Below are 27,490 nucleotides of genomic sequence, written 5' to 3'. Positions count from 1 at the left end.
TACCCAACTCTGCCTCACTTTTCTCATCTATAAAATCAGCTAGAGAAGAAAATGGAAAACTACTTCAGTGTCACTGTGAAGAAAAACCTAAATGGGGTCACAAAGAATCAGACTCGACTAAAGACTGAAAAATGTAAAATTGTATAATCCTGGGCTCATTTACTCATTGGCAAAATGAAGATAATAATAGTTCCTACTTCCCAGATTTTTCTGAGAATCAAATAAGAAAATATTTTCAAACCTTAAAATGCTATATAAATTCTAGTTAGTGTTACTAGATGGCACAATGAATAGAATGCTGGGCTTGGAGTCAGTAAAACATCTTTTGGCATTCAAATCCAGCTTCAGACACTAACTACCTATGTGACCCTGAACAAGTCACTTAATTCTGTTTGCCTCAGTTTGCTCATCTGTAAAGTGAGGAGGAATAAGGAAATGAAAAACCATTTCATTTTCTTTGCCAAGAAAACCCCAAATGGGGGTTCGACTGAACAATAACAATAGCTCTTATTATTATTTCTGTTTTCTAAATTTCAGCATAAGTAGGGCATTGAGTCATTGTAAAAGCATTGTTAGTGATAACAAAAAAGCAGAAGGAACCAAGAGTAAATAGCAAAAAAGAAAGAAGATACAAGGATTACTGCTGAACTGGTAGATTCAATGATATTCCTTTCAGCTATTTTGCAGCAACACTTTTTGCAAACTCCATACCTTGTTTCTTTTGAAATTTATTGTAGGCTCAAGTCTCCAACTTGAAATCTTTACTTATTTTTGAGTTACTACTGATACAAATTAGTTGTCTCTTCCTTTGAGAGCAACAATAAATCACAATTTTTGGCAGCTAACCATAACAATGTAGACAAACCATGAAACGCTGACCAAATCTGTAGCATTTCTTAGAATGATTTACTGGGGTTGGGATAAAACTGGGGAAAACCAATGAAAAGCAATTTGCACCTGTAGCTTCTTTATGAGTCTAGCATTATGCTAATCACTTAAAGAATAACAGGTGGGGTAGGGAAAAGAGAAGAAAAGAAAAGGAGGGTGGGGAGAGCAAGAAGGAAAGGAGAACATGAGGAGAGAGTGAGAGGGAAAGAGAAAAGAAAGGGGAGAAAAAGAAGGAAAAAAGGGAAGGGACAGAAAAATGAGTGGGAGAAGAGAAAAAGGGAAGAAATGGAAGAAAGAATGGGAAGGATATAAGAGGGAAAAAGAGAAGGGGAAGGGAGAGAGAAAGTTAGAGAATGTGGAGAAGGGATGGGAAGAAGGATATAGGAAGGAAAGGGGCAAGGGGAAAAAGATAAAGAAGGGAGAGAGAGGAAAGGGAGAAGATAGAAAGGAGGAAGGGAGGGGGAACACAGCAGAGAGAGGAGAAGGAAAGAATTATCGAGGGGAGGGAGATAGATAGTGCAAAGGGGGAAGGAGGAAAATGAAGGGAGTTGTTTTTTGATGCTGCTCAGAGGAAAAATTATAGTGGGAGCAGGGAAAAAAATCAAAGTTATCAGCTAGCAAAGCTAAGGCGAGGAGACTGGCAGATAGGAGGATGACATTTATAGCTCTGATATTACAATCTATAGGCGAGACAGCCCAGCTGGGTGGATACTCATCCAGAGCTGGGCTTCAGTAAACACACTGGTGTGGGTCCGAGGGAGAAAAAAATGAGACTGCTGGAAGTGAGAATGTGGCTTGGAAGCATGGCTGGCGATCATCCAGTGCTACAAAACACAATGGGGGGGGGGGGGAGAGGATGTTCCTGTTCTTTAATTTCCTGGGGCAATGCTAATTTTAGAACAACTTTGGGATTTTCAGCTTTTTCTGGGCAACACCACCACTGTGGCTCCGTGTGTCCATGCCAATGCCTTGCCCATCCTTCTGTGGGTCCAATCTCATGTCACAGAAATTCATCCCACGGAAGGACCATTTGTATGCCCTCTGGTTGACTGACAGTGCCCCCTGGGCACAAGCCTTGGTGAGGCTCCAGTCTAGAATCTGGAGAGCACAAGTCTAAGTATGATGCAAATAAATCCATGTAGCCTGGAGAGAAAAGCCTGGGGAACCGAAGGGGAATGGGATGGGAGGATGATAAATCCATCAAGTCAAGGAGGATCTTATCAGTAATTATTTTGTGTCAGGCACTGTGCTAAAGGCAAAAACATGCCCTGCCCCAGGCCTCAAGGACTCATTCTAACTAAGAAGACAACATGCAAATAAACTGAACATGATGTGGGTATGTACATACCAACATATACACTATCAATGGTCTGAAGGAAGGATTCTTCAAGTATTTTAGGGGAAAAGAGGATTTTTATGTCAAATTGAGGTTGGGAACTATCTTACTTGGCTCCAGAAGGCAGCATCAGGAGCAGTGGAAGAAAAGAATTTCTGTTTGAGATTAGGGAATGCTTCCTAAATCATAAATATGCTACAGTGGAATGGGCAGAGAGACTTCTTATGCCAAAGGCTGGATCATCCACTTTTTGGGGAGTTGTAGGATGAATGTTTGGATAGGCTGGCCACTGAGCTCTCTCCCAGCTCTGAAGTCCTGTGATTCTGACCCTTGAGATGATCCTATGAAGTAGAACTCTGGACAACAGCTACTGGCTTCAGAATCAATTCATCGAATCCCTCTTTGGATGCATGGTTTACTTTCCCTTAGCGCTGGCCCTCGGTACTTCCCATTTGGGAATACAACATTGGCTCCTTCTAATTGGCGTCCCTTGTTTCAAATCTCTCCTTTCTCCATCCCAGTTAGTCAGTAAGTCAATCAATAAGGAATAGTAGGAAAAACCTACAAAATATAGGTTGAGATAAGTGCTCAGGCTACAAAGAAAGGCAATAGACAGCCTCTGCCCTCCAGAAGCTCACAGTCGAATCCTCACATTGCTGCAAAAATGATGTTCCTCAAGGTCAGTTCTGATTATAGGATTCTCCTACTGAGACACTCAGGTGGTTACCTGGGCTCGTTAGAATCAAGTATCATTTCTTCTGTTTAGTGTTTAAAGTTGTGGGCCCAATCTGTCTTTCTGGACCCATTATACATTATTTCCTTTCCTGAATTGTCTAGTTGAGACAATGACATTCCTGCTATTCTTCCTTTTGTTTTGGTTATCTCTTATGACTCTTCTCACTTCTGGCTAATAGACTCCATCCTTCTTCTAAAACTCAGGAAAAGTACCTGCTACCTTGTACACAAAGATTTCCCTAGTCCCAACCTCCTTCTAATGGTTTCTCTCTCAAACTATCTTTTGTTTATTTTAAATTGATTCTTCATCTATCTATCATCTATATTTATCATGTCTGTCTATCCACCCAGCGGTCTGTCTCTCCATGTATATATGCACATATCTGTTTGTCTGTCTCTCTATCCATCTATCTGTTGTCTTCCTGCCTGTCTGCTGTCTCTCTATCCATCTCTCTATCCATCCATCTATCTCTGCATCTGTCGTTTGCCTGCGTGTCTGCTATCTGTCTTGTCTATCTACCTGAGTCTCTTTGGATAGAATATAAACTCCCTGAGGGCAGGCACTATCTCATTTTTGTCTCTCTTTAGTGCTTCAAAGTACATGATAGGGTGTTTGTTAATCAAGTATATGAGAGGTTATAGTAGAAAGGAGATTAAGTCATTATTTCTTAAAGTATGATTGGGGACTTCTAGGGAGCTTAAGACTCTTTCAGGGGATTCACAAATTTATACCTATTTTCATAATAATATGAAGACATTTTAATTGCAAATATAACAAAGAGATATATAGCATGTATCAACAAAAGCTCTTAGGAGGCAGATCTCAATTTTTTGAGTGTAGAGGAAGATCTTGAGATCAAATCATTTGGCAAATGCTTCACAGACAAAAGCAGAAGACATGGATTTGAAATGGGTTTGCCGTTTAGTAGATATGAGATCTTGGATGAGGCACTCTCTTTTCTCTCCTCATCTGTAAAATTAGGGTACTTTCTCCCAAGTGACCTATGGTTCTGACATCCTTTCCTCCTTACTCACACCTCTAGCCACAGCCTTTGAAAAAATACTTGTTGGGCATCTGATTCAGTCACTCACTCTTCAATTATACAATTCACATGAATAGGAATTTAATATGAGAGAACTATTTTAAATATCACTTTTAAACTCCTAGAAAGTTCCTAGATATATAGCAAAAGGTATAACAAAGCTGAGACCTGAATAAGGCCCCCAAAGGGGAAAAAAGATCTAATACAAGGCAGAGGGAAATAATAGATCAAAGAAATAATAACATGAGATTAGGTGGACAAATGAATCATCTCATATGAAAAATATCCAGACTCCATATGCATCCTTATGTATCATAATGTACATACATATGTATTATAATTCATCTATTAAGTGTACAGCATATATATTTCAAGCTCTTCATTCTAGTGAATTCATAACAAGATAAAAAACAGCCCCAAGTGTAATATATCGCATTCATTCTGGGAGAAACACACACGCGCACACACACACACACACACACACACACACACACACACACACACACACATCTGTAGCATCTTCAACTGCTGAATGCCAAGTGAAATTTTATGGAAGACACAGCTTTCTAGTCTGGTGACCCACTAGAATCTCAAAACATAAAACAGCTGCTTGATGAAGGGTGGCGCCTCATATTTCTTGAGAATTTTTAGAAAAAAGTGTATCACTTATAATCTGATGCACCCTAAATCTCAATGCTTTTGGCTTTCTTTGGAGAATAAAGAACTGCAAGAATGAAAGCATCTGGGTGGGCATTCACAATCCAGGTAATGTGCTTTGGAAAAAAGATTATTATTTTTCAAGCTGCCTGTTGAATTAGTGAGCTTTTTATGAGCTTAATATAGTGATAAGGGAAGGCTTCTATACAGAATATGAGTTGTGGATTGGTTATTCATTCACAAATCCTATAGACAGGTTTTTTTTAAAAAGAAATAATGGTTAGGATATTTCTTTGTGTAGAAGCATCTATGCTTGCCAAGACATAAGTTCTATTAGGCTACAGATATTCATCTATTCCTCATTTAAGGTACTCTTTATAGGCATCCAATCCACTTCTTTACCAAATTCTGAAGCAGGCTATACTCTGGAGAACAAAAAGCAAGAGGAAGGAGAGGTTTTTTTAAGTATTGAAAAGGCTATTTTCAGACTTCTTTTGGGAATTTTCAGAAACTTGGTTTGCAAAATGGGCTGGTTCTATGTAATAGTTCATTTCGTTCTTCCTGCCACTAGTAAGGACAGTTACTGATTTAAACCAGGAAAAGCATCATCTTATTGCTTAACATGACTGATATTCTTCTTATTAATGATCTAACATTAAGAACACAAAGGAAATCATTTGACAAATTTTTACAAAAGAAAAAAATGAAGATATATATTTTAATTACAAACACTGCAAAGAACATTTGAGAAGCTTCTTTTCCTGTCTCTATCTCTCTATCTTTCTGTCTCTGTGTCTGTTGGTCTCTCCCCTTCAGATACATAATTTCCTTGATGTAGGGAAGAGCCAAGGAGGAAATTCCCTTTACCAATACAAATCAGAAACTATTCTGCAATTTCTAATCTTCAAGAGTTGTTTGGGGGAATGAAGAGCTTAAGAAATTTCTGCAGGATCATTCAACCAGCATGTGCTAAAAGCTAGACTTGAGCCTGGCACTTTTTCACTGGAGACTGCTTTCTATCTATGACACCTGGGTGCCCATCACTTTTTATAGTGACCTTATAAAGTATTATTGTATGGTTATATAAAGAGTATTTATTTGAAAAAGCACTGGCTTTGGAAGAAGCAAACTCCTGTCCTAAGGCCCACTGGTATGGGACTACTTCTTTATTGGTGGAAATAAATGCTGTGCCCTTCAGGAGGGGCAGGGCAGAATTGATGAAAGGCAAGAAAGCAACAGACTCCTTGTCAGCCTTTGGGACTCTTTAAGGGCCAGTCCCCTTTGGGACTCATTTACTCTCAAGTCAAGTTGCTTCTGACTTCCATCTTCAAGAGAAAAAAAATGGAAGAAGCCACTTCGGGCTGCTGAAGGAAGACTGGGACGATATGAGAGGAAGTGGCACTTTCTATCATGTCCCCCTTACGGGGTTGCTACACTAGAAATGGGAAGGAGTTTCCCTTGGGTGAGATTTGAGACTCTCTTTTTTGCCTGAGTTGAGATACTTTGTTCCCAATGGGAGAGCTTCTTTGCTTTATTGTCTGTATATATATTCTTCTATGTATATATTTTTTTCTTATTTGTTTTTGCTACCAAGTTGAATACATTGTTTTTTTTTTTCTGGGAAAAGACTCAAACCTTGGATAGCAAAGTGATCAAAGATCTTATTTCTGAGGCGGTTTAAGAGGGCAGAAAGAATTCTAGTCCACTACTGCACTCTCTTTGAGGAGAGAAGAACAGTCTGGTCTCAGCTTTCTGCTTCCCCTTCTGAAAGAATTTAAGTTCCTTTTGGAGAAGGAGTTAGGGGAGGAGTGATGAGGTTAGAGATGTCTATTTTGCCTTACTTTGAGTGACACGACAACTCCTCACTATATAGGGTGGACTTTTCTCCTGGCCACATATGAAGCTTCTATGTACATCCGGTAAATGTTTGTATCTGAGTTAAAATTCCACCTCCAACATCTATCAGACAAATGGTCATTCCAACCTCTGTGAGTCTCAACTTCCTTATCTATAAAATGGGGATAATATCACTTGCAGGATCTACCTCGCAGGGTTACAGTACCAAGTGGGACTTAATGTTCTTTGTGAACCTTAAAGCATTGTATAAATGTCAAATATTATTACTAAAGTTACATGAACAAAACTAATAGATTTTTTCCCCTTAAAATTATACAGATTTTTAAAAAATAGGACCAGAAAAGAAACTTCCACTCTCTAATTATAGCTTCTACTACTGATTTTTACAACACAACTATTTTTTTCTCTCATGTCCTATCCATCTGTTCATATTCTGGTAGAAATTTCATGGTCTTTCAAGCTTTGTAAATCAGGAATGAGACAACTTAATTTGACTACTGAAAAAGCAAATCCATCCATCCATCCATCCATTTGTCAGCCTCTCTCCTTCCTTCCTTTTGTTCTTCCCTCATTCTATTAAAATTAAACACTTATTATGTGCTTTCCTTCCCCAAATCTCTATTTTTGTTGAAGGCATCACCATCTTTCCACTATACTAGTTTTATAAAAATTATTCTGGATTCCTCATTCTCACTTACATTACATATTCAACCAATTGCCAAATCTTACCCTTTTGTACTCAATTTCTTTCTGCACACATACACTTACTTCCTCTACTTCAAGCACTCACTACCTTTCACCTACCTTAAATACTTCTCCACATCACTACCAAAGCAATGTTTCTCGAATACAAATCTGACCATGTGACTCTCCTACTACCAGGGGCTTTCCATGATTGAAAAATAAATTAACTTTTCTGTTCAGCTGTTAATGTCCTTCCCAATCTTATGCCACCTGCACAATTGCCTTCTGGATGCCAGTCTAGCTCTCTGGCCCTCTCTCTATTCCCTATTCATCATGCTATCTGTCCAGTCTCTATGCCTTTGTATTGTTGATATCCCTTGCCTAGATTGTACTCCCCTCTTTATATGCAAGTCAGAACATCACTATTATTCCTCTCTGAAAAGAAAGAATTCACAATAATCACCACAGCTTTTTAAACTCCACTTTAGAGACTCTTTCTTTCTTAAAAGATATCCCTCAGGCACCATCTTCTGCATGAAATCTTTTGGGTTCATATTGGCTTCTAGAGAGTTACTTCCCAAACTATCTTCATTTAATTACTAATTACTCTCTCTCTGTGTTTCTGTCTTGCTTGATGCTGCATACATCTGTACATATTCTAGCTGTCTGCCCCATTAGACTGTAAGCCTACTGACAGGAGGGATTGTTTCATTCAGTATTTGTATCATCAGAACAAATAGATGCTTCATCAATACTTGTAGAGCTAGAGATTACCCCACACTTATCCTAGCTCCCAAGGGAAGCAATGATAGAAAATAAAATGGTCTTTTCTCTCTGGTGGTTTATAGTCTAAGTTTAATAGATTTCATTCATCTTGATAAATCCAACTCAAATTTGCCTTTCCAATATTGTTTTGTCAGTATTTCCCAGCTTTCCTTCATCTATCTCCTCCAGAGCCCATTATAATTACATGCACATAGAATTTTGGTTAAACTCTTCAACCTCAATTAAATTTTGGAGGAATGCCTAATAACTCCCATGGTAGGTGACTCAATGCCTCCAAGATCCTGCTGGTCAAACAGAGGAGCCAAGTTAACTGCCAAATCCATATATCTAGCTTAATCTTTCTTCTGTCCTCCATAGTTCTAATTTGTAAACTTCTCACTATTCATTTTCACTTGAATGTCCCTTCAATACTTTAAACTCAACATGATTAAACAGAACTTCCACATTTCCCCCCCAAATTTACAAAATACATATAAAATAATTTGGTGACAAGGGAGAAAACATTAATAAAGGAATGGGAGATGAAAGGCTACTTGTAGGAAGTAGCACTTTAGATCTGACAAGCTGATGGAAGCCAGCAAGTGTATTTTACAAACACAGGCCAATGGCAAAGACTCTAAAAAGATTGCTTATTAAAGTTGACCAATAGGATTAAATCCTATGGTATCATGATATAAGATTCATGTAAACACAGGTTAAATCAGCTTAAACCTTCAAGGCATAGAAAAAAAAAACACAAGTTTTTGAAAAGCTTCAAAATCAGAATTCTTTTAGAGATATGGTGGTGGTCAACTTGTTAAAATGACCCATTCTAGAGGAAACTAGTGTAGTGGATAGAACACTAGCCCTGAAGCCAGGAGGACCTGAGTTCAAATATAGCCTCAGGCCTTAACACTATCTGGGAAGTCACTTTAATCCCAACTGCCTCAGCAAATAAATTAATAAACAAACAAACAAACAAAATGATCCATTCTGTGAAAAAGGCTCCACCAGTCAAAGAAATATATTGCTTTATGACTTTCAGGGAGTGAAAGTCTATGATTTTTAAGTCAACCAAAACCCAAAAAGGTTCAGAAAATTCTCAGGGTCTCCAAGAGCCATATAGATAATTATCATGCTGCTCCAAATGAACCATGACCTTTCCCTTCATTATTAATGAACACAACACAAAACATTTATTAAAGTGGCATTTTTTCATTGTTCCATATGGTTTCTCTCAGCTTGCCATGTCTGATGGGTGACAGTAAAGCAGGGAAGTTGTCTCATCCCCTTGTGATTTCTTACCACCTGCTTAATCACAATAAGCAGATGTAGCAGAGAAACCCATTAAAAAGTCCCATCCACCAAATCATTCATCATTTCTAAAGTTTTTTCCTAATCCAAAACTGAGCTGTTTAATACATTTGGAGACTTAGTTAAAGTTGGTTCAAGCACTAACAAAATTTAGGACATAGAAAATGGTCTGACTACTCTTTGAAGAACTATAGAAGGGAAGAAGATAGAAAGAAGGGAAGGGAAGATGAAGGAGAAAACACGCTAAATTTGGAATGATATGACCTATGATGAAATCTTGCTTCTGCCTTATACCATTAGTGTGACCTTAGGCAAACTGCTTAATTTTTCTGGGTTTCAGTTTCCTAAACTATGAAATAAAGATATGTACTAAATGGTCATATATTGGCTACTTAGGAAAGGTAAAATAATTCCCCTTCTTTCTCCTATTTTTATTTATATGATGGCAATATGACATTTTAGTTGTTTTGCAATTTTATACTCATATGTGACTTTTTGTCACTCCATTTGGGGTTTTCCTGGCAAAGATACTGGAGTGTTCTGTTATTTCCTTCTCCAACTCATTTTACAGAGGAGGAAATTGATGTCAAAAGGGCCTTTAAATGACATTTGGAGACCTGGTAAAGTTGTCACTTAGAATTAGTTGTCACTTTAAGTGCCCAGAGACATGCAGCTAGCTAAGTGTCTGAGGGCAGATTTGAACTCATAGAGAGAGTATTCCTGAGTCCAGGGACCATGTTCTAGCTGCAGCACCACCCAGCTGCCCCTACAAGTGGTGGTGTTTTCTTTATCAGTATCTGACAAACAGGAATACTTTATCACTCATCCTGAAAGGAAGAGGACCATTTCATTTGTCAGTGTCTAGTGAGCAACTGAACTTACAAGAAGACTTTCTCAGCTACATACAAGCACAGCAATAACAACAGGGCTCTTTTGTGAAGATCGTATCCATCCTCTTCATGTCAAGCAGAGATCCTTTATCTCTGTCAACTAATTCAAGGAGAAAAAACTTTCTAGAACAAAGCTCTCTGAAATAACATTTTCTTTAAACAAAAAAAGCTTCGACTTCCCCATTAAGTGTAAAAGGTCCTACGATGTGAGGGAGATCAAGTTTGCTCAGTTCTGTCACTTATCTTTTATAGAGCTGGTATTTACATAGTTCTTTGAAGTTTGAAAAATAATGTACACATGATCTTAACTCTTATTAACTATAAAAGGACTGATACACAGTTGGTGCTTCAGAGTGCCCATTTTGTTCTTCGAACAAATATTACATATTTAGTAAACATAATCAATACAATTGTTTATTTCTTAGAAAGTCATCAAGATTATCTAATTGAGTATCATATCTGTTTAATCAAATAAAAAACAGCCTGCATGCAAGGGTATGAGTTTCTTAAAAACGTAAAAACAATCACCACTTCCTTGATAGATCAGCCAAATGTATAAGAAAATATTGATTATTAAGAACACAGATTTATAGCATAGAGACTTTTGAAGCCATTTTGTCCAACTCTCTCATTTTCTAGATGAGGAAACGGAGGCTGAGTGTGTCCAGGGTCACATAGATAATAAGAGATGTGCATAAATATGAAAATTAATATTTATCTGTCATAATCAGAGCTCTCAGGAAATCACTGCTTTCTAACAAACAGCTTGGAGGTGAAAACAGAAAATCACCTTGTATGATATTTCTTGTTATTACATTTTCTTAAGGGTTTTGCTTTTTATTCAGGAGAATGATTTCAGTGGCAGCAATTTGGATTTGGAATTAAGAGACCTCAGTTGAAACTCTGGGTCCCCTATTTATTGTTTGCGTTGGTCTGGGTCATGTGGCCTTTTTAGACCCGAATTTTCTCATTTTTGCAATGAAGGGTTTGGGTGACAGTAGATGACCCTTAGGAATCTTTCAGCCCCAAATCCATGATTCTCAATTATACAGACTCTTTGAGTCACCCTTGCCATTGAATATGGGGACCACCTATCTCCAAAACCATTACAATATGCCAGCTACTTCTATTCTGCAAATTAGTCTTTGTCCTTGACTATATTTATGCCACAGCACACAACAGTCATTTTGTAGCTGTTCTGCAATGTGGATTTTGGAATGTAACAGTCACAGTGTCAAAAAAAATTAACTGCTTTAAGTAACTGTCCTATTCAAATGCTTACTATAGTACTACACTATAGTAGAGTACTACAGTACATTATATAATACTACTATACAATATAGTAGTATTGTAGTACTACTACTATAGTATTACAATAAGCAGATATTGAGTGTTTGCTTCTTGATGACAAAATTTTTTTTGGAACAAGATCTTGGCCATTGGGAGCTATAGCAAACTTAAAACTTTGTTCCCTTGATGCTGCTATCCTGATTCCTCTCTTAGTCTCAGCTGTGAGACTGAACTTTATAATGAATATAGTGCTAGTATGGCATGAAGAACTGGGTTCAAATTCTACCTTAGACAGCAATTAGCTTTCTGATATTGGGAAATCCACTTAACCCCTCCAAAACTAATCCTCCTCTTTAAAACAGAAATTATTGTATTTGGTGCACTTACTTCAAGGTGGTTATGGTTATCAGCATCAAATGAAATGAATCAGTCAACATGCATTTATCAAGTAATTACCATATGCTAGGCACTGTGCTAAAGATTAGGGATAGTATTCTTAATGTTTTTTTACCATTCTAGGTAAAAACATGGTTCCTGCCTGCAGGGAGCATTTTAATCAATAATATATGCAATGTTCTTCATTAACTTTAAAACACTCTGTTAATATCTATTATTATTGTTAACATTTGTTAGACTTTTGTTTCTCTGGCTGACACTCTGGATCAATATTTATCTAATTTTTGATTTGAATAAAACTAAAGTTAAACTTTAATCAGCTATATTCCTTCTTCCTCTCTTTCCCCCTGTTTTCTCTCTTCCATTGTCTGCTTATTTAGTAGAGACTTTCAGGGAATCCTTTCAGTAGGGACACAGAACAAATGGGCAAACAAAAGTTCCTTTCCTATCTGATTTTATAGTTAAAAGTGGGTCTCTTCTACATTATTTTGGTAGAATGTCATCTGGGGCTAACTGAATCCCATCACTAAAGTCTCTTCCTGTTAATGGGGTCCTCAGGCAGTAATATCTATGGCAGGGGGCTGTACAAAGATAAACATTGGAGACCACTAAGTTATTTCATACCTTCTACTGAGTAGCAGTTGCTTAATGGTGACTTTCAGTCTCCACCAGGTTCTGTTGAGTTCCAGCCAGTGATTCTAGTGAAAGTGACCAGGTGGTGAAAAGGCTCCCTATCCCCATCCCCATCCCCTAAGCCATTTGATCTTCTTTCTCAATTAATTCATACAACAAAAAGATGTACCCCAGATAACCTACAAGCAGATCCATCTTTTCTCCATCTGTTCTTCCTTTAATGATACTCCTGAGCCTTGAAAAATAACCTGGGCACTTTAGGCACATTCCCCAAGGTAGGGAAGAAATATCAGTAACAAGAAATGAAACCAAACACTGATCTGGGTGCACAACCAGAGAGGAAATCTCCAGCACAAGCACAAAGAACGGGCAGACTTGAGAGGCTAAATGACTGTTTAGTATTAAAAACACCGAGGAGATCACTAGGTAGTGCAGAGGGCAAACCGTCTCTAATGATTCTAACTAATGCCCCCAAAGCATCAAAGATATTTACAGCACTTGCAATGTCCTCTCATGACCATGTCCTTTAATATATTCTTCCTTTTTATGATGTGATTAAAGGTACAATAAGGTATGTGCTTGACAAGAGGCCCAATCATTGTTCCATGTCATTAGGTCAGAGCAGTCCCCCAAAGAAACTGTAGGCAGCACGCCAACGACCCTAATGAAGAGCATCTCTTTGAATTATCTCTAGATGAGGAAGGAATAAACTCTGAGAATGGGAATATTTTATTTTCTTCACGCTCCATTCTGAAAACTTATTGAGCAAGGCAATGGGACCTTCTGGAACTGATATTTGTGGAAGCCTTAATTTCTTACTTGTCATAAAGGTCTGAGGGATAATGGAGAAAATGGAATTATTAAAGGGGACAATGCTTTGGGAATTCCTAGGATCCTAAGCTTTCTGAAGATAGCAGGGAGGTGATTTATTCCATTGACAACCCTGAAGATCTGGGTTCAAATTCTGCTTCTGACTTTCCTACTATGTGACCTTGTAAAAGTAGCTCATTTGTAAAATGTGTGTGCTGTGTTAGGTGGTGTCTGAGATTCCTTGCAACTCCAGCAACATGATTGATGATCCCACAGGCCTGAGAAGTAGCTTGAAAAGTAGCTTGCATTTTCCTGAAAGTGCATCTGCATGGCTTCCCAAATTGCTGACAAAGTGTAGGCCAGATGGGAGTCATTTATCAAAATTCATTGTGTGGCATTTGGACCTAAAATATTTCCACATTAATTCATCTTGTTAAAAAAAAAAGGTAAGAAATAAACAAAACTGAATGACACTTAAAATTATTTAGGAAATAAGATTTCGCCAAATTAGATAGATTAACCTATTGGAGAAAATCAATCTAGCAGAGGTACAGTTATGATTTCTTGGGATAATTATCCAATCTACTGCCATGACCATGAAATGATATTAACTAGTCTGAAGGATGGGAACTAAAAATAGGAAGCTAAAGGCAATGCTCTGGACAAAACAGGTGGTGGTTTCCATATTCTGTGGCTCACTTTTTGAATGAAAGCCCCTCCGTTACCTGGCTTAAATGACAGCTTCTGTTTGTTCTTATTTCACTTCTTGAATGTGCGACTCATTAAGAACCCTCCAGCTCCCACTGAACGGAAACTTGGCAGGGACAAGGGCTATTATGACAGACAGCGCTTGATGATAAAGCAGAATTGATGTGAACAGTACAGACGTCAAAATCAGGTCTAGAGGATCAATTAGAGTCAGTTTTCTGAGATCGCTAAAGTTCGAAAGAACCTGGTCTCCTCAGAAATGACCTCGTTGGAAAACTTACAAGAACTATTGAACAATGGGGTCCTTTGCTGTCCAACTGTAGGGAACACAGCACAATACAACAAAAGGTTCCAAATACAATATATCTCTGCACTTATGAAATAATTAAAGGTGGGCAACGGAAAGCCCTCCAAGCTGAAATCTGGCTTCCCATATCATCACACACATTGCCCCATATAAGAGTCTCTAAGTCAAATAGGTACCAGTGTGGGAGACTAGGATAGGATGCAAGTAACATACAAAAATCCCAGTACTTTGTTCTGAGCTTCTTTTGTGGCGATAAACACCCTCTGCTGGCAAAGGGGAGAATGGCAATTTCCAAACCAGCCTACTAGGAAAATTCTTTCTAAGCTGTTCCCACTTGAGGTGTCTGGATTTTTCAAAGTGTAAATAATCAAATAGCAATCACTGCCTAATTGACTACAAGAAAACAAAATTCGCCTTGTCCTTTACTTATTCTAGCAACCTCAATACTCATATTTCTTTCTTTCCTCCTGCCTCTCCCAAAGGTATTTCAATGGAAGAACCAACTTTTTTATTTACTGAAGAAAAACTTTATGATCAGACTACTTCAAGCCCCACCCCTTGAAAATTAATATTAAATTAATAATATTACTAGAATTTGAGGAGTGGTATATTTTAAATGCAGCCTTCCCCATCCCAAAGCCAGTTTATGATACAGGTTTTTCATATGCCATTTTTTCCCTCCAAACTCTTTTCTTTCAATCCAGCTTTCAATTTTTCCCTCCTTAACTGAAAGCAAGCAGCTCATAGACTGGCACATCCCCAACCAAATTCAAGCCTCTTTCTCCTTCTTTTGGATAGGCTCAAGGTAGGGACATTTCAAAAGTGTGAAACATAAATCTGAACCACATGTCCCATTCAGAGAAGTTGCTGAAAGAAGGAAGATGCCCATTCTCTCCTGAAAGAAATCCCTTAAAAACTATTTGTAAACAGAGACAAAAACCTCCCAGGCATCAATCATCAGACCCGTCTCCTCCAACTTGTTCAAAGAGTGCATGACCAAGCTTTGACCCTTCCTCGAAACATGGGACTTAACACGCATGGGGAGAAATGTCTGTGCTGAGCAGCTCTGGGATGGGACTGCCCGGACCTTTCTTTAATTACATGTCAACCTATATTTCTCAACATCTTGGTGCATCTGGAAGATTAATCACAAAACAGAGTCAACAGGCAACATCTGTGTGAAATCCAGAGATGCTAAAACTCTGCCTTTCCCTTCCTGCAAATACTTTTCCCCATTCCCCCTTTCCAGAGGCAAGCTATCCCCACGACGCAAGCTGCCTGAGAACCTGCATCCTTTGGGCAGGAAAATCCCATTGGTTACCTGACAAACTTCATACAGTAATTTGTACTGTTCTTCTTGCTTCTGCAGACTGCACAAGCTGCATCCCATGTTTAGCGGATCGGCGAGGAAAGCCACTTCTCTCTTCAGCAGCTCCCACGGAGGCAGCCCCGGTTACTTAGCACTCATAGAGAAGATATCCTTTGGAACGCCCAGGTGAGTCAGCCGAGCAGCTCACGCTGGCATTGCATTGCCGGCTGGGAAAGCTGCTACCTCTTTCTCCTTACTGCTTCCTTCCCTCCTCTTCCCTCCTCCTCCTTCCTTCCCTCAGAGTCCACAACACTCCCTCTACCGCTGTAGTAAGGCTGCTGGCTTGTGGTCCAATGCACACCCTATATACTGCTGCTCATGCATATTAATCAGACCTCATTGACTATTCATAACAGACAATGATACAGAAGCTATAATTGCCGACGATGACAGTTGAAATTTCTCTAATTAACAAGCAAGTGCTCCAGGAGCAGGGCGCATGCAATAAAAGCCACTAACAATTTTGTAAACCATTTTCTGGCAATTACAAATAAACGACTACATTTTCACACAGTCCCCTAGGATGATTCCCAACACGTTTAAGCTAAATAGAAATACATTTTTTAAATATATCGTTAAAAAGTCTGATGATATAAAATGTATTTAATGCTGTAGATAACTATGTCACATAAACTGGTTTTATGGAAATGAACTCTTCTTGGGAAGAATACAAATGACAGGTTTTTTTTTTTTTTTCCTTAAACAAAGCTGCACAAACACCATTTTACATGCAAATAAAATTATTTCCTTAATTGAGAAATGCATTTTCCTTCTGTAGTTAGAGGTACATAATAACCAAGGGCTCTGGAGCTGTTTAGTTTCCTTAGGAAAAAAAAGAGGATTGAGAAAAGGGGTACATGAAAGTGATTATTAAGTATGCTTCCATCTCAAAAGGATGAAAAGTTATTTATTATAGATCTGTCAAGCTAACTGGAAATAATTGAAGCTGTCAGCTGCGTGTGATTTTTTTCCCCTTTCAGATTTATGTATACTGTGAATTCTTCAGGGTTCATCTCATTAGGCTAATTGGGCCAATAAATTTGTATTAGATATTCTCTACTTGAACTGATGAGCATCCAAATACCTCTTTCCCCTTAAAAACTGACTCTCAAAGCTCAGCTGTGACCGCTGAGCTCACCTTTCACTGAGCAGTATTTGAGGAAGACAGGAAGTTCCAGAACAATGCGATCCAAACAAATCTGGAGAAGTTGTGACTTAAGTCTGAGTGGTCTTGCCCTACGAGGATGTGTTCACTTTATCTCCTGTGGACACAGTTCCTTTTGAGTAAAGTTAACGGCCTTCACTCAAACTCTAATTATTTAGAATTTATCTGGTAACTTGAAGGTCACATGGGTATTTCTAACTAAAGTGATTTATATTTAAATTTCTTCTAATTAATTCCATAGTCTTTTCCTTTCATCTAGTAAAGGTTTAACTGTCTTTGAAGAACCCCCCTCTTTCCCTCACTGAGGCCTCTGGGAGGTTGAGTAACAATTCTCCATTTTTAGGGGATGCCCAAAGTACACTATAGATATTATTAAATGAATCTCTATAAAATTCTTTTGGGGCTCTGAGCTAGTAGATGTGACTCACCTCATTTGACAGAGAAAATGAACCAAAGGCCTTGGCTTAATAAACTCCTAGAATTCCTTGACTTTCTCTAGAACCTCCTGAAATACATGATTTTTCCCAATTCTGAAAGAGCAGGGAGAGAAATACAGACAAATACAAAAGAAATACAGAGAAATGCAGAGAAATACAGAAATGACCATAAGAGGACAAAGTAGGCACCTGTTCTCTGCCCATAGTACCAAGACCTCTATGTGTGAGCGCAGCCACGCCCTGGCACCATGTCTCTGTCTGAGTAAGTACAATACTAGGACAGTATCCTCTTTAGTATTTTGATTTGCAGCATGTCATCGTGTTCATGAGGTCCCAATCCCTAATAAAAAGTGTTCATTTTTCTAATTTTTCAAAAGCATGTTTCATTTCATTACCCAAACCTTTCCTTCCCTCTGCTCCTTCCCCAGCTACCCTTCCTGCAATTGTCTGACTGTAAATATTCACAGTAGTTTCTCCGAGCATCTGTAATGTAAGCTTCTAGAGGGCAGTAACTGTTCTGGTTTTCTGGTCTTTTTTTTTAATTTTAGGATTTACTAATACTTAAGAAAATGGTATTTACACACATATATTGTATCTAGGTTATATTGTAACACATGTAAAATGTATGGGATTACCTGTCATCAAGGGGAGGGAGTAGAGGGAGGGAGGGGATAATTTGGAAAAATGAATACAAGGGATAATATAAAAAAATTACTCATGCATATATACTGTGAAAAAATATATAAATAAAAAAATGATTGATTAAATTTCAAAAAAAAATTCAGGATTTAGCAAATACTAGGAACTTAAGGAAAACTTGGCTGCAGCCTACATGCTAGACTTCTAATATATAATGCCCCTTCTATAATCTTGAGTTCCATCAAGCTTGTCTTCCTGCTGATACCCACCTCAGGGTATCCTCCTCATTCATCTCCATGCCTTTGCACATGCCATGTTTGGAATGCACTCCCTTCTTTACCCCTGACCTTTAGAGTCACTAGTTTAGATATATTCAATCTCTCTCTGTCTCTTTCTCTCTCTCTCTCCTGATCCCTTCCCTCTTCACCCCTCCTTTCCCCATTTCCATCTCTCTCCTTTTCTTCCCCTCTTTCTCTCTGCTCCTTTCCCCCTTTCTCCTCACCCCTCTTTTATTTCCTCCTTTCCACCTCTCTCTTTCTTTTCTCCCCTCTCTTTTCCTTTCCCCCTTCTCCATCTTTTTTCTTCCCTTCATCTTCTTTTCCTCTTTCCATGTCTCCTGCTTTTCTCTTCCATTTCTCCCTTCTTTTCTTCTCTCCTATTCTCCATTTTTTTCTTTCTCATCCTCTCTTTTCCTTCCCTTCTCCCCTTCCTCTTCATTTCTTTCTTTCTTCCTCTCTGCTTCTTCTCTCTTTTTTCCATCCCTCACCTCCTCTTCCTCTCTTTCCCCTCCCCACCTGTCTCTCACCTTGATTGACTAGGTCTCCATCTCACCTGGCCTGCCTGTAGCACCCACCCACCCGATGGAGGGTTTAACCTGGTCCATTTTGCCAAATTGGGTTGGTTTGCTCCTCCTTTGGAAGTTTTCAGTGGGTCACCTACCATATTAATGCAGACACCCAAGTGGTTTATAACATATAAATTCAAATGATCTACCAGTTTTAGCATTCTCTAGCAGCAGATATTACAGACTAGTACCAACAATCCTCACCTAGAGAGGCTCTACTTTCCTTCAAAGCTCAGCATAAATACAATTTCCTAAATGAGATCTTTGATTTCTCAAGATGCCTCTCCACCCTGAAGTACTATTTTGTATTTTGTATTCATTGTATATATTTTGTTTTCTAGGATACAATATAAGCTCCTTGAAGGCAGGGACTGATTTAATCTCTGTATTTGTATCCTTAGTGGCTAGCATGGTGCTTGGCTTAAAATTAAAAAAAATCTTTTAAAAAACCTTTTACTAATTTTATTGATGTGATTTGTTTTTATATTACCTTCATTTCCAAATATATCTCCCTTGCCTCTCTTATCTAGAAAGCCATACCTTGTACCTTGTAATAAAATGGAATGCTTGGTGATTGATTAATAAATGCTTGTTGAAGTTGGACTTTAATAGAGTGTGCTCCCTAGTGAAATCAGGATATGATTCAGTTTACAAAATTTCAATTAGCCACACAAGGTATAGAGTAAGGGATGCCATGGGATAACATGAGGTATGCCTTATTGAGTGAAATGCATTAGAAGGTTCAATCACCCCAGTCAAAGTGTCTCTGTTAAGGGCAAAAGGGGAGCACCGTCTGACAGGAAGTTACTTGTAATAGATAGAGCTATTTCTGAGATAACAGCCATCCTAGTAAAATGAAAAACAACTAGCCTTGAAAAAAGCTTACATTGTATTTAACAAGGAACTCAACATTTGTTTTCTCTGGGAAGTAATCGTATACCGTCATCACTGGAAAGTGTTTCCAAATGTATGGAGTGCTCTGGATGATCAAACAGACACCATTTCTCTCTGCTTTCGTGAGGGTTAGGAAAAAATAAAAAGCAAAACAAAACCCTCAGAAAGTTGAGATGCTGAAAAACTCATCAGAAGCATGCATTTGCTGAACTGAATTGAGTATAAGTGTAGCAGGGACAAAGAGGCTGTGGATAGGGTGCTGGGCTTGGAAGCCCAAATTAAAATCCTGATTCTGATAGGGCAGGTCCCAGTCTTCTTCAACTTACCTGAAGGATATGTTTGCCATCTGCATCCCATATCAACAAAATCACAGATCCCTGATTTATGGACAGACAGACTGGGGTGAGGTGCTTTGAAAGTTTACACACTACTGGGGATGATTTTTTTAAATGATAAAAATAAGGTTTATGTAGACTCAAGGTATTTCCAAAGGCTTTCTCTATATCATTTCATTTGAGGTTTTGGAACAAAACTGTGCAGTGAGAGCTTTTATTAGTCTCCTTTTCCTTCCCTTCCTGCCCATTTTACAGATGAAAAAATGGAAACTTGGAAAGCTTCCTCCCTAATAAACATTAGAAATTAAATTTGAACTCAGGTTTTTCCTGATTACCGATGTATTTGCGTTGCCTAGCACACAGGGACACACCAGGCTCTCAATCTCTAGTCACTGAGTAGAGAATGCACTGCTCTCTAAGTAGATTTTGTTGACTATACTTGTCTTAGAAATACTGTCCTTTATTAGTTTTTTGTGTTTGTTTTGCATGCTCTATCACACGACTCATTACATTCCTCCATTCTATTTGTGTAGATTCCTGTGAAGAATCTTTAAGATATTAAAGACGGTGAAAGATGCTAGGTCCATTAATCCTTGCCAACATAGGAAAGATGAGAAGAATACAGGGGAAATTCAGGAGAAAAAAATATCTTTCAATCAATAGAGCATGTTTCAGAAGGCACAAGAGTACAAGTACAGGATTTAACTCCCATGGAGAGGCTCACTTTGGCACCTTGGCTAGATTCATACCTTGCTTCTGTTCAGGAAGAAGAAGGGTCATCCCTTTGGCTATCCTTCCATGTTAAACCCTTCTGAGTTTATGTGTGAGTGTTATCTCTGACAATCTGCTTTATATTATTATTGTCATCATCATTATAGTTAATAATAATAATAGCTATAATAGTTAACCTGGAAAAAGCATCCAGAGAGTTTCTGGCATGAATCAGACAAACAATGAGTTTTATAAATCTTCCTTACCCATCTCAAAGAACCCAGATACCATTTATTGAGGAAAATGTTTCAATAACTTAGTGTTTTTAATAACCCAGATCTTGGACAAGGTGACTTTTCCACAGTCAGTTAACAGTATTTATGTAATAGCCAGTGGGTCCTAAAGACTACACAAGGGGCCATAAGCAAGGAAGGATGAGGGAGTAGATTGCAGCAGAAAACCACATTAACACAGTAAATACAAAAAAAAGCCTTCAATGGTGTCAGAGCACAAAAAATGACCAGTGGCTCTAAAAAGGTAATAGTCACTTTGAGTCACCGAATGGCTCTCCAAGCTCAAGATGGATGCTCAAGAACCCAAATCATCCTTTGCAAAACCAGAGGGTTGTTGTGTTCATTTGAGCGCTTTTTGTACAATAGGGCACAGCAGAATCCAGCCTAAAGCGGAAAAAGCCCAGAGAAACTTTGTTTGATGAGCAGAATTATTAACCGGTGGTTTCTACATCTGATATAATTTTGAGATACAGCACAAATGAGGGATTGTAAAGAAATCAAGTAAGTGGCAAGCTGATGGAAAGTTTGTGGCCTGGCCATTACCTCTGCCATTCAAATAGCACAAAGGCATTGTTTTATCATCAATTTTCAAAACTTGCTCAGCAGACCATGACAAAGAGAGCTGATATGATACAGCCAACACTAGCACTGACCAATAATTGGAATATTAGCACTGGAATATTAACATCTTTCTTTTACAATCCTGCCTATAAGTCAGTCATTCCCAATCCAGAAACACATTTATATGTATTTATGTACTAGCCACTGTGTTAGATCCCGAAATAAAAAGACAAAAGGGAAAATAGTTTCTACCTTCAAACAATTTATGGTCTTCTGGAGAATGAAGGTGGGAGGACAATATTTAAACAGATAATTCAATGGAATGTGAAGGGATTTGGAAAAGGCTTTCTTTAGGAGGTGGCACAAAAGCTCAAGTTAAAGAATTCTGAGAGGTGGAAGGGACTAGGGGCAATATGATTTTTCAAATGAACTTACCTCTCAGGTTCTATCCTAAAAGGAATTAGTTCTGGTACTGAGATTGGAAAGGTATAAGTGAGTGTAGAAAGATCAGTGTAAAATCATTATGATTGTCAGGCAAACTTCTTAGCACATGATGTCCACCATACCTTTTTCATTTCTGCCTTGAAGAATCCCATTTCCTTTAAAAGTCCTCTCAAGCACTATCTCCCACATGAAGCCCTTTTTCCTAATACATCCTTACCACCATTAAATTCTTTATATTTATTTTATCTATAGGTATGCTCAAGTTGTCTCCCCAAATAGAATATAACCACCTCTAAATATAGAGGTTATTTAATTTCTGTCTTTGTTCTACAGCACCTAGAATGGTATCTAGAGGATAGTAAGCATTTGATAATTGCGGATGATTGATTTATTGATTGATTAAGGTCCCCAGCACTCAGAAGTGTCCACAATGAAGTACTGAGTTTCATTAAAAAGATTACATAATATCTTGCATAAAATGATGTTAAGAAATATTTGCTGGATTAAAAAAGCAGTTTGTGGAACAAAAGGCCAAATGGAAACATAATACATTCATGTTATGAAAATTTGAATTGTTCTTCTCTCGGTTTGATTTGTTTTGTGCCTCATGATGTCTGCCTGCTTTGAGAAAATATCAATCAGCCTTACATCAATGTGTGTTTGTCTGTTAAAAGTTACTGATGCAACCCAGGTCCCGTTTGGACAGAGCAGGAGCAATGAACAATGCTCTAGTCTTTCAGCTCACAAACAGAAACTCCTGGGCTCCAGGCACAGAAACTTTGGGTCTTTAGTGTTCTATCAAGAACATCTAGGAACTAGTTCTAATGATCAGGCCTAATGGACAAAAATAAAGAGTGTCAAGGGAAGGAATTTGATAATTAAAGAAAGGGAAAAGAGCCAGAGAGTACTTGGGAAAAGAGAACAGGATTTGTAGGAATTATGCAGCCTTTGAAACTTTGAATGACTCAACTGGTTGAGAGGAGCTAAAACTAGAAGGAAGCTTGGAGGTCAGCTAGACTATCTGCATTTTATAGAGCATTACATCGAGACTAGAGGATAAATGATTTTCTCTGGATTACCCACAAGGTCCCGCTAATCATGAATGCAAATCAAAAAAACCACACCAGTCAAGTTGCAGGCTCCAGACTTTTGATCAGACATGTCAAATTTCAGTTGTTTTTGCTCCTAATTGCTACAGCAGGTTGGAGGAAGAATTCTACTACACCTGTGATCTATGCCTTTTAAAAAATTTTGATAATTGCATTTGATTGTAATCAGTTTAATTTGTAATCCTATGAGTTTTGCATTTTCTTTTTTTTTTGCATTTAAACATTACCTTAAGAAAGTGTCCACCAGACACTGCCAAAGAGTTCATTACACAAACGCTTGGATGAGATGATCCCTAAGGGAGCTAGCTTCCAGCTCTAAACCAGCTTTGTGTAAGGTACCATGCTACACTTTTGATCAGGGAATAGACCACAGGGTGACATATTTGCCCTCATTCTACTTTGGTAAGACAAAACACAGCAGACAACAGTTGAACGCTACCATTTTAAAATATCTGGTTTAAGGTACCACCCGAGAGACAGCATAAGAACTGAGGTTGTGAATATAAAGGAATACACAGTAAGCTTTGGTAATCTAAGAAGACTTCTTGGAAGTGATGACTTAGCTGTGAAGGATGGGTAAGATTTTGATAGGCAGAGAGTAGGTTTTCCAGACAGAAGGGATAGTGAGAATAAAGGCAAAGTGGTTGAAATTCATCAAGCTTGTTTGGGGTTTACTGATTTGAATCATTTGTCTACAGTGAAAAATATATATCGAGATCATAGATTTAGAGCTGGGTAGCCTATTAGTAGCCACAGAATTCAACCCTGTCATTTTACAGATGAGAAAAATAAAATGCTGAAATAGTAAGGGACTTGGCCAAGGGCATACAGTTAGTGTTTGATGCTGGATTTTAACCCGGGTTTCCTGTATCCAAGTCCAATGTTCAGTCTACTTACTATGCCATGGTGCTTGGTAGTGTGGGAAATACAAGAGAGGCAGATTGGGAGTTGGACAGTGGCAGGCCAGGGAGATTAGACTTCATGTCACAGGTAACAAGGAGTAATCAAAAGATTTTGAGCATGGGAGAAACTGGCTAAATGATTTTCCCCATTCTTCTTTTCCTCTGTTCACATGGGGATAAATTCGCTAACCCTGTCTCTCCCAATGAGCTCATTTCAGGAGGGGGTGTGAGAAACAGGTTCCCCACACATTTTCCACAACATCATACCTCACCCTGAAAAGCTAGAAGCCATGCCCTAGGGTAGAGGGGTTACATAGTTGGTTCTATATCAAGACAGGAAGGAGTACCAGTGCTAAAGACATGAAGAAAATAGACTTCTATCCTGTTTATGTTTCCAGTCTAGACTTGGGTATGAACATATTCTGTGGACATGGGACAGTTTGACTAGATTGAAGGGTAGATTGGGACCAGAGTGGAAAAATGAGAGTAAGACTAAGTTGTGGAGGGATTTGGCAGAGATGTTTACATCGGAAAGACAGAGAGATGTGGAATGATCAATAGAAGATTTGTTTGAAGTTTTAGTAACCGCTTTTCTATTCTTTTGGAACATAAGCTCCTTGAGAGTCGGGATTCTTTTCTTTCAAGCAATGGTGTTTAGCACTAGTACAAGGGATGATGTGTTGGGTTTGGAGTCTGAAAGACCTGAGTTCAAATCCTTTCTCAGGCAATCACTTGCTGGGTTACCATGGGAAAGTAATTAATCTAATGTCCAAATCTTTGAAATATGATTAATAACAATATCCACCTCACAGGGCTGTTGTAAGGATCATATAAGATAAACATGCCGGCTTTATAATCCATAAAATGCTAGATAGAGAGATAAAGAGAACATTTATTAAGCACTTATTGGGTATTAAGTACTGTGTTAAATGATGCTGGTGAAAACAAGATTGTCTCTATTCTCAGGGAGCAGAGGCAGACAAAGCTGAAGAGAGCAGAGGAGGGGAGGAGAGTACCTCCCTGGGGACAAGGTAATGCTTGAGAAGGTAGATCACACCAGAGAGTGAGCTCAAAGTGAGGTGAGTACTGTGGTCATGGATGTTCAAGACATGATTCTAGGCAAAGTCTTACTAATCAGGAAGTAGACCTCTAAGCTGGAAATCAATATTTTTATTGAGAGACTTACTCTCTCAGTGCCCTCAGTTTTCTTCTATAAAATGAGGAGTTAACATTCATTTTTGCATGTGGACAAGGTGGGAATTTGCCTTACAAGATTATATATTTATATCTACGGCTATCTACCTATCCATCCATCCATCCATCTATCTATCCATCCATCCATCCATCCATCCATCCATCCATCCATTCATCTATCTATCCATCTCTCCATCTATCCATCCATCCATCCATCCATCCATTATCCATCTATCCATCCATCATCTATTTATCTGTCTATCTATCCATCCATCCATCTATAATTTTTTCTTTTTAAACTGAAAGAAAATAAGTGTCCATAGGTTTAAAAAAGAAAATGCAACGATAAAAAGAGAAATCAGATTAAAAGCTGATTTCACTTCTAATAATCTATGAATTTAAAGGATGTGGTGAGAAACAAGGAGCTGGCAAAGGTGTCTGAGTATGAGAAGAATCAGAGCATCTAGGTCAAGATTCTTTCTATGGTGCTTACAACCTGTGTGATCTTGAGTAAGTCACTTCATTTCCTTGTTGTTCAGGTTCCTCACTTATAAAATGAAGTGGTCTTGTTAGATATCTGATCCTGTGAAGAAAGTGCAGTTCAGGGGAAAAGACTGTGCCAGGGAGTATAGGATGGATTAGGAGAGGAGACTCTGGAGTTAGGAAGACTAATGAGGCAGCTATTAGAGCAATACCATTTTGAGTTAATGGGGACATGCACTAATATGAATGAATGTAAAGGACAGAAATCAATTTAAACTATTATCACCCCAAACCAGTTTAAATTTGCTGGAATCGGGGCAGCTAGGTGGTGCAGTGGATAGAGCACCAGCCTTGAATTCAGGAGTTCAAATCTGGTCTCAGACACTTAACACTTCCTAGCTGTGTGACCCTGGGCAAGTCACTTAACCCCAGCCTCAGAAAAAAGCAAAAAAAGAAAATAAATAAACAAACAAACAAACAAACAAATAAATAAATTTGCTGGAATGGAGCATTTCTAATTCAGGGGAGACAATTTAACCTGGAAAGCATGGCTAATGTTTTTTTTAAATCAGTGACTCTTTAGAGTCAAAGAACCTTCACTTGACGTCCAAATAGTTTCCTTTCGATATGATGTTTTATACTGTTGAGACAGTAACCACTCCCATACATCTAAGATATGTTGTAGGCAGGGAGGTTCATAGGCTAGTTATAGGTAGCCTGGGCCATGAGAGGATGCTAAGTTCAGTATTTTAAAAATTTCTTACAGGATAAGCAAATGATTTAGGGAAGAAGAAGAGTTATGAAAAAGACCCAACAACAACAAACCACATCACCCATTGCAAAATGAAAATTCATAATTCACTCATACCTCAGGTTCATGCTATAAAGTCTGAAATCACTTAGCAGGCTCATATACTGAATTTACTTTCTACATAAAATAGCACTTTGGAGAGCACAGAAGCAAACACTACCATGACCAAGAGTTGGTTTGAAGGGGGGGAAAAAGTGTTTCTGCAAATGATGATTCTAATTTTTTTCAACATTCTCTGGGAAATCCTAATGTTTGATTGAATGCACTAGAGGTCTGTGAGAGGACTGGCAGGGTACTTAATCTTTAAAACTGATAGACACGTGTCCACAAGCTAATAAAATTCACTCTAATATAAATGGGCAAGTAAAACACTAGATCACAAGCTACACTGAGCCTGGGATTCTGATGTTATGGCCACAGCCTCAGGACAAGGAAAATTGAAATGATTTAGAATGGTCCCCCTGCTAGGATAGACCAGATTATTAGTGGGCTTGCTGAAGAAAAACAGTAATATCAGAAATTCCAACACCAAGGTGTAGAATCCATTTATTGTGTCCAAACATTTCAGTAACTCAACCCCCATATAGTGAAGGCGAACTTCCCAAAGGGGTTGGCAAGACTGTGTTCTGCCATATGAGGATATAAGTGGGTAGGTAGGAAAGGGGAAAATCACAATTTACTGAATGATTTGAAGAGAAGTGAAAAGAGTTCAAATATGTACATTCAAAGGCTTTCACAACTTCCTTCCATCTTTTCTTTCTTCCTTCCTGCCTTCTTTCTTCCTCTCTCCTTCCCCATCCTTCCCTCCTTCCTTATTTTTTTCTCTTCCCCATTCTTCCCTCCCTCCTTCCATCAACTTTTTTCCTTTCTTCCTCCATTATTTCCTTCCTTCCTTCCCCAGTTTTCCTTTCTTCCTTCTCTACTTCCTTCTGTTTATTTTTTTCCTTCCTTCTCCCCAATTTTACTACAAAGTTGCCATCTTTTAC

The 27,490-nt window shown here is 38.4% G+C and overlaps 1 protein-coding gene across 2 annotated transcripts in view; it reads right to left on the bottom strand.

Moving 5' to 3' along the window:
• Positions 1–27,490, bottom strand: part of PDZRN3 (PDZ domain containing ring finger 3) — a 277,947-nt gene that overhangs the window by 55,919 nt on the left and 194,538 nt on the right. Inside the window, exon 1 of one of the 2 annotated variants that reach the window (XM_074284091.1) lies at positions 15,635–15,843. The exons of the other annotated variant lie outside the window; for it this stretch is intronic. Within the exon in view, the coding sequence (XP_074140192.1) occupies positions 15,635–15,703 (69 nt within the window). The 5' untranslated portion in view covers positions 15,704–15,843. Of the gene's footprint in view, positions 1–15,634; positions 15,844–27,490 lie in introns of those variants that run through there. 2 annotated transcript variants of the gene reach the window in all.

This window comes from Sminthopsis crassicaudata, chromosome 1, assembly GCF_048593235.1.
Source record: "Sminthopsis crassicaudata isolate SCR6 chromosome 1, ASM4859323v1, whole genome shotgun sequence".
Taxonomy (NCBI): domain Eukaryota; kingdom Metazoa; phylum Chordata; class Mammalia; order Dasyuromorphia; family Dasyuridae; genus Sminthopsis; species Sminthopsis crassicaudata.
The sequence above is the reverse complement of the archived record's forward strand: the minus strand, read 5'-3'. Positions and strand labels throughout refer to the sequence as shown.